The 8,310-nt window shown below is 47.2% G+C and overlaps 1 protein-coding gene across 1 annotated transcript in view; it reads right to left on the bottom strand.

Annotated features, from left to right (window-relative positions):
- The window catches only part of PDCD2L (programmed cell death 2 like), a 25,299-nt gene extending 21,890 nt beyond the window's left edge, over positions 1-3,409 (bottom strand). The window contains exons 1-4 of the mRNA XM_077754664.1: positions 3,294-3,409; positions 3,024-3,193; positions 2,819-2,879; positions 1,014-1,387 (exon numbers count right to left, since the gene is read on the bottom strand). Of these exons, the coding sequence (XP_077610790.1) occupies positions 1,014-1,387; positions 2,819-2,879; positions 3,024-3,193; positions 3,294-3,401 (713 nt within the window). The 5' untranslated portion in view covers positions 3,402-3,409. The remainder of the gene's footprint in view (positions 1-1,013; positions 1,388-2,818; positions 2,880-3,023; positions 3,194-3,293) is intronic.
- Positions 3,410-8,310: the final 4,901 nt, after the last annotated feature.

Below are 8,310 nucleotides of genomic sequence, written 5' to 3'. Positions count from 1 at the left end.
AATATTGGGGCGCCTGGGTGGCTTAGTCGGTTGAGCGTCTGACTTTGGCTTAGTTCATGATCTCGCGGTTCATGGGATCGAGCCCCGCGTCGGGCTCGTGCTGACAGCCAGCTCAGAGCCTGGAGCCAATTTCAGAGTCTGTATCTCCCTCTCTCTCTGACCCTCCCCTGCTGTCTCTCTCTCCTAGAAATAAATAAAAAATATTAAAAAATATATACATATTTTTAAAAATTAAAAAAAGGGGGGGGGGCCTGGGTAGCTCAGTCAGTTAAGCGGCTGACTTCAGCTCAGGTCACGATCTCACGGTTTTTGAGTTCGAACCCCGCATCGGGCTCTGTGCTAACAGCTCAGAGCCTGGAGCCTGCTTCAGATTCTGTGTCTCCCCCTCTTTCTGCTCCTCCCATGCTCATGGTCTGTTTCTCAATAATAAATAAACATTGGGGCGCCTGGGTGGCTTAGTCGGTTAAGCGTCCGATTTTCGCTTAGGTCATGATCTCGCGGTTCGTGGGTTCGAGCCCCGCGTCGGGCTCTGTGCTGACTGCCAGCTCAGAGCCTGGAGCCTATTTCAGAGTCTGTATCTCCCTCTCTCTCTGACCCTCCCCTGCTCGCGCTGTCTCTCTCTCTCCTAGAAATAAATAAAAATATTTAAAAAAAAAGAATTACTTCTTCAAAAAAATAAATAAATAAACATTAAAAAACCCACACACACACACACAGAAAATAAAGAGATAGTAAACACACGCTCTTCCATAAAAGTTGGCAACCTTAACTTCTTTGTTCCTTTTCTTGAGGGTACTTATAAACAGAGCATAGTGTTTTCAAGCTACCTCCAGGGCTGGTAAGATCCCTTGTCTCTGTTCCCCTTTCTCATCCAAGAGAAGTGAACAGAAAGGTCCTACACACGCAAGTTCTGCCTGAAAGTTTTCCCAACTACCAGAATCAAACCAAAGGGCACCTACCATGGCAGCTGCCCGGTCAAGTCACCTGTCACCCTCAGTAGCACACATTCTCACCTTTGGGAAAGCAACTGTTCCATATCCATTCCTTCTTTCTGTTGATATTCCCTCAGAAGGCTACGAGCATGGTCTAGACTGACAAAGTCCCCGTAGTCATCCTCATCGACAACACACATGTAGTAGGGCAGGAACTGTGGCGCCTGGGAAAGCAAGGCCATCTCTTCCCCGGGAGAAACAGGAGGAGCAGCGCCCACGGCAGTATCCTGCAGGTGGAGCTCTTGGAGCTGCGCGGTACAGTCCGTGTCTCTGGCACTGTGGGTATCATTTCCAAAATCCACGGTAAGCTGTGGTGGTGGCACCTCCTCACTGTCACTTCCCCAGTCATCCGCACCTTCACACCAATCCTCAGCTGCAAGGCCGTTTTCCTGTTTCTGGAAAAATATCAGCGAATGAAGGCCAGGCTCACCTGGGTGAGCTATTCCCTTGGCTTGAGCTACAAATCCCTTCACTTTCCTGAGGGAGCCTTCACACCAGCACCTTCTTCTCTTGCACACTCTGATTCAACTTTCTGGACCCCATTCACTCAAAACCACGTTGGAGGTGGCAGAAAATTGTCTTCCCTCTTCAGGGCCGGCGTGGCAAATGTAGCACAGTGGTTTCTTCAACCATCTATTCCAAACTCTTTCAGTTGTGCTTCATGTACTGCAGAAGCTGGCAGGAAAGAACTACATTTCCCAGACTCCTTAGTGGTCAGGGTTCCAGGTATAATCAGGGTTCCCTTAATTAGGTCCACTAGGGGGACATAAACTTGAAACAGAATGAAGAGAGATGCCATGAAGCAAAAGTCTATACATAGACATAGACTATATATCTGGATATAAAGCAAGGATCTGGAGGCAAAAGATTTGACAAAGGCATCTTCCAGTTCACCAGACCACATCTCAGCTTTCTGACTGTAGGTGGTACAGCAGCTCCTGAAAAGGCCAGTTCTCAGGTGTCCTTCCGGAGGTCACTCCTGGAGTCACCCCCTCCAGACTATCCAACGTTAGTAAAAACCTAATTCTGTTTCAACTTTAAAAATTCTGTGCTTTTCTTTTAAAAAAATTTTTTTTTAAATGTTTTATTTATTTCTGAGAGAGAGAGAGAGACAGCGTGAGCAGGGGAGGGTCAGAGAGAAAGGGAGACACAGAATCTGAAACAGGCTCCAGGCTCTGAGCTAGCTGTCAGCACAGAGACTGATGCGGAGCTCCAACCCACGAACCGTGAGATCATGACCTGAGCCAAAGTTGGACGCTCAACCGACTGAGCCACCCAGGTGCCCCAAAATTCTGTGCTTTTCTATTACCTGTAACTGAACCCTGACAAATACAGGCAGATACCACATCTTAGTCTTTTCATTCCTGATACTACTGGTATTATGCCTGGCACGTGTTAAGAACTCAGTGTATATATAAGGTGACATCTGAGGCAAAGGGAAGCTGAGTTTTGTTCTGCAGCTACCAACTTGCCTTACTTTCTGATATCAACACATTCAGGTTTTTTCTTATTATATGTTTTTTATATACATGTACACATATCACAGTAAACATATGTACTATAAACACACACAACCGTATAACTATATACATCCATACTTTTCCCCAAACAGAAACATCAGCGAGTTACACGCCTCAAGGCCCTCAGTGTACATTAAAAGAAACAAGAACAAAATCTTAAGAAGATTGCACTTCATGGTTCAGAAAGGCGCAAAAACCATTCCAATGTACTTCAAAGACCACTGCTTAAAGTGTGTCTTAAACGACATTCTGGAAAACACCCTCAAATTACAGCAAATGATAATACGCTGGTCACAACCGGTTTACCTGAGCGTCCTGCGCCTCTCTCTCTCCCATCTGCAGGCACTGGGAGCGGAACACCTTCCAGCTTCAGGGTAAAAATAAACGGCAGTGAGGGTGCAACGCAGATCACCAGCCAGCTGGTGCGGCCACCCGGCGTGGCGGGTGCGGCCCCCAGCTCCCACCCACCTCACTTAAAATCCGGGAGGCCGCTCCGAACTCCCCCGCCTACCTGCGCGCTCCGCCGCCGCCGCCGCACCTGGGGCGGGGACACGCGAACACGTACAGCAGCCGATGAAACGGGGAGCCTTCCAGCGGGCAGTACACTTGCACGACGAGGGCCAGAGGCTGCCTGCAACGTCCACACACTGGCCTCGGCGCCCCCACGACGGGCAGGGCGTCCTGATGACAGGTAAGCGCTCAGGCCCGGGTCGGCCCAGGGACCTCGCCCGCTCCCTCACCGGCTCCCGCCGACCCCAGCGCCTTCCGGCGCCCCACTCACCGGAAGGCCGCCCAGCTTGCTAGCAGTCCAGGCGCCCGGCCCCGTGGGGCGGCCGTGCACCGCAGTGTCTCGAAGCCCGAGCAGCACTGGCTTCCGGACGGCCGCCATGACGACGAGGCGCCCACGTGGAAAGGCGAACTACGGCAAGCGAGACCGTGCGCCTCTCCGCGCATGCGTCTCGCTGCGATTGCGACGCGGCCCCGCCCCCTTGAGCTCCTTCAGTGATGACAGGGGGCTGCTGCTATTGCGGGCTCAGAATCCGGGAGCCCCAGAGAGTCTATGCCTTCAAATGCGCTAAGGTAGAAGGTACGCACGATCTGCTTTAAATTGGCCTGCCAAAAAATTTTACCTGAAGTGGAATTACAGTATTATCATTAAGATACACACACAAAAGCCTTTAATTTTAACAGGGACACTTCAAAATGCTTATAGAGGAACGGTTGACATTTGGTGTCAGGCACAGAGATGTATTTTGTTTTAATTTTTAATGTTATATTTATCTCTGAGAGAGAGAGAGACAGACAGACAGACAGGGTGAGTAGGGAAGGGTCAGAGAGAGGGAGACACAGAATCTGCAGCAGGCTCCAGGCTCTGAGCTGTCAGCACAGATCCCGACGCGAGGCTCGAACCCACGAACTGTGAGATCATGACCTGAGCCAAACTCAGACGCTTAACCAACTGAGCCACCCAGGCGCCCCCAGAGAGATGTATTATATTTCTTTTATATTTTGGAATTTTATGTAATCGTTTTTTCAAATGCCCGTGGCACAACCTAGGTGAATTTCAAAAACATCATGTTAAGTGAAGGAAGCCAGACACAAAAGGCCACTTTCTGGAAAAGGTGAATTTCGAGGAATGAAATCAGGTCAATTGTTACCAGGGTTTGAGTTTAGGGGGTAAAGATTGACGAGAAAGGTGTGCCAGGAACCATCTGAAGTGATGAAAATGCTGTATATTGGGGACACCTGGGTGTGTCAGTCGGTTAAGTATCTGATTTTGGCTCAGGTCATGATCTCACGGTTTGTGAGTTTGAGTCCCTCATTGGGCTCTACACTGACAGGGCAGAGCCTGCTTGGGATTCTGCTCCTCTCCGAATTGCACGTTCTTTCTCTGTCAAAACAAATACAACTTAAAGAAAAAGAACATGCTGTATATCTCAACTCTGGTGGTTGCGTGACTATGTATTTGTCAAAACTGCACCCCAAAAGAACACCTTCTTTTAGGTGTTCATTTTACTGTATGTATGTAATACCTCGATAAACCTTTTAAAAACACATGTTGCAAGAGCACTATTTTGGTTTTCATACAATAGCATGAAAAGGAAATGTAGATGGGGTTCCTGGGTGACTCAGTTGGTTAAGTGCTGGACTCTTGGTTTAGGCTCAGGTGGTGGTATCATGGTTTATGAGGTTGAGCTCTGCACTGACAGTGTGGGGCCTGCTTGGGATTCTCTCTCTCCCTCTTTCTCTGCCCCTCCCCTGCTCCTGCTCCCTCTCTCTCTCTCTCAAAATAAATAAATAGGGGCGCTTGGGTGGCTCAGTCAGTTAAGCATCCGACTTCGGCTCAGGTCATGATCTCACGGTTCGTGGGTTTGAGCCCCGCATCGGGCTCTGTGCTGACAGCCAGCTCAGATCCTGGAGCCTGTTTCAGATTCTGTGTCTCCCTCTCTCTCTGACCCTCCCCTGTTCATGCTGTCTCTCTCTCTCTCAGAAATAAAACGTTAAAAAAATAAACAAAAACTAAAACAACAAAAAAAGAAGAAAAGGAGGTGTAGGTTTTCAATGATTGACACCATCAAGCAGGATATAAATGCCTCATGTTTGCTTCCAGCCCCATCGTATTAGACCTGGAGATGAAACCAGTCTGCTACTGGTTCATCACTGACAATCTGATAGCTTTAAAAGGCACTGTGAAGTCTGACCTTGGTGTTCACTTCAGGTCTAGCCAAACAGGCTGGATGACTTGGCAGATACTTGTTATTTTAGCTATGTTTCTCAGGAGATTATTTTAATTATTGCAAAAAGAAACACCCTTCATAATTGGTATTCCTGCAAACACAGCAAGATATCTTACAACAGTTACTGAGCTTTCTCAATGTCAGTCATCTGTTTTTACATAACACTACCTACTACAGTCTCCCGATCCTAGGGTGATCTCAGTATGAAAGCTACTTAAGATGATTTTTCAAGATGATAATCGCTGCCACATTCTGGAATTCCAGAGGCAACTTAACATCAAATTTGACAGAGACATTTTTTTTTTTAATTTTAATGTTTTATTTGTTTCTGAAAGAGAGTGAGAAAGAGAGAGACAGCATGAGCAGGGGAGGGTCAGAGAGAGAGGGAGACACAGAATCTGAAACAGGCTCCAGGCTCTGAGCTGTCAGCACAGAGCCCGATGCGGGGCCTGAACCCATGAACCGTGAGATCATGACCTGAGCCGAAGTCAGACGCCTAACCGACTGAGCCACCCAGGTGCCCCAACAGAGACATTTTTGTGGCGTCTTTGGAACGGTGCAACAAAAAGGTGCTTGCATGTGTGGGATTTGAAGTATTCCACTTAATTAATGATTTTATAGAGTTTGGACTTCCCTGACAGATTCACACACTTCACTGTTATGATACAGGTTTTATTTATTTATGTGTGTGTGTATGTGTGTGTGTAATCTGTACCCCCAACGTGGGGCTTGCACTCCTGACCCCAAGATCAAGTCACATGCTCCACTGACTGATAGAGCCAGGCGGGGGCCCCAGTTTGTATTTACTTGAGCAAGTACAGAATGAAGATGTTGAAAGCTGCTTGAATCTCACCTTGAAGAGCTGTTTATGATGGTTCATTTTATGTATCAACTTAATTAGGCTAAGAGATGCCTAGATAGCTGGTAAAACATTATTTCTGGGATTGTCTGTGAGGGTGTTTCCAGAAGAGAATAGCCTTTCAATGAGTAGATGGAGTAAAGAAGAGCTGCCCTCACCTGTGTGGATAGGCGTCACCACCGAGGCTGTTGAGGGCCCTAAAAGAACAAAAAGGTAGAGGAAGGGAGAATTCTTTTTTTTTTTAATGTTTTATTTATATCTAGGAGAGAGAGAGAGACAGCGTGAGCAGGGGAGGGTCAGAGAGAGAGGGAGTCACAGACTGAAACAGGCTCCGGGCTCTGAGCTGGCAGTCAGCACAGAGCCTGACGCGGGGCTCGAACCGACGAACCGCGAGATCATGACCTAAGCGAAAGTCGGACGCTTAACCGACTAAGCCACCCAGGCGCCCCGTGAGAATTCTCTCTCTTGAGCTGAGACATCCATCTCCTGCCCTCAGACAGCAGGTCCTGGTTCTCAGGCCTTCAGACTCCAGACTGAAATATACCTACCTCGGTTTTCCTGGGTCTCCAGCTTGTAGGTAGCATATGGTGGGACGTCTCAGCCTCCATAATCACGGGAGGGATTTGGAGCCAATTCCCATGATAAATCTCCTTATATGGAGATTTCTATCTGTGGCCTGTTGGTTCTGTTTCTCTGGAGAACCCTAGAAAATATACTGTTGAAGAAGTCACAGCAAGTGGCAGCCACAGGACAAGTGGAAGCCACAAGTGAGAGTGCTGGTGATGGGGGGAGAGAGTAAGCCAGGGCCAAGGGACGTGTGGCCAACTGACATGTGCCAGCTCCTCCTGTGCAGGGCAAGACGTGAAACTTGGCTGCTGGCCTAGAGGAGCAGCCTCTAAGAACCCAGTCCTAGGAGGCCTTTCTTTTTTTTTTTTTTTTTTATGTTTTTTTTTTTTTTTTTTTCTTAATGTTTTTTTTTTTATTTATTTCTAGGAGAGAGAGAGAGAGAGAGCATGAGCAGGGGAGGGTCAGAGAGAGAGGGAGTCACAGATTGAAACAGACTCCAGGCTCTGAGCTGGCAGTCAGCAGAGAGCCCGACATGGGGCTGGAACCCAGGAACCGTGAGATCATGACCTAAGCGAAAGTCGGACGCTTAACCGACTAAGCCACCCAGGCGCCCCCTAGGAGGCCTTTCATATGAAGCCAAGTGAGCCTGAAGAACTCCACCACCTAGGATTTTTCTCTCTGCAGACTTTTTTGTGCTTGCTTCTTTGTAATAAAGTGCTTCTGATGGGAACAGGCATTCATCATGAAAAAGCTGCTAGAACTGATACCTGAATTCAGCAAAGTCACAGGATATAAGATCAATGTACAGAAGTCAGTTGCATTTCTATACACCAATAATGAAGGAGCAGAAAGAGAAATCAAGGGATAGATCGATCCCATTTACACTTCCATCAAAACCCATAAAATACTTAGGAATAAACCTAAGCAAGTAGGGAAAAGATCTATATGGTGAAAACTATAAAAAGTTCATGAAAAGAAAAGCTTATGAAAGAAAACAAATATAAAGAAATGGAAAAACATTCCCTGCTTGTGGATTGGAAGAACAAATACTGTTTTGTTTTGCTTTTTAATATTTATTTATTTTGAGAGAGAGAGAGAGAGATAGAGTGCGAGTGGGGCAGGGGCAGAGAGAGAGGCACAGAGAGAATTCCAAGCAGGCTCCAAGTTGTTAGCACAGATCCCAATGTGGGGCTCAATCTCATGAAACATGAGATCATGACCTGAGCCAAAATCAAGAGTCGGACACTTAACTGACTAAGCCACTCAGGCACCGCAGGAGGAACAAATATTGTTAAGAAGTCTATACTACCCAAAGCAATCTACACATTCAACGCAATCTGTATCAACATAATACCAAAATTCTTCACAGAGCTAGAAAAAAAAATTCTAGGGGCGCCTGGGTGGCTTAGTCGGTTAAGCGTCCGACTTTCGCTTAGGTCATGATCTCGTGGTTCGTGGGTTCGGGCCCCGCGTCGGGCTCTGTGCTGACTCCCAGCTCAGAGCCTGGAGCCTGTTTCAGTCTGTGACTCCCTCTCTCTCTGACCCTCCCCTGCTCACGCTGTCTCTGTCTATCTTAGAAATAAATTTAAAAAAATTAAAAAAAAAAAAATTCTAAAATTTGTATGGAACCACAA

The sequence above is a fragment of the Crocuta crocuta genome, unplaced genomic scaffold (genome assembly GCF_008692635.1).
Source record: "Crocuta crocuta isolate KB4526 unplaced genomic scaffold, BGI_CrCroc_1.0 scaffold121, whole genome shotgun sequence".
In the NCBI taxonomy this organism is placed as follows: Eukaryota; Metazoa; Chordata; class Mammalia; order Carnivora; family Hyaenidae; genus Crocuta; species Crocuta crocuta.
Note: the sequence above shows the minus strand (reverse complement) of the source record. Positions and strands in the feature narration are given on the sequence as shown.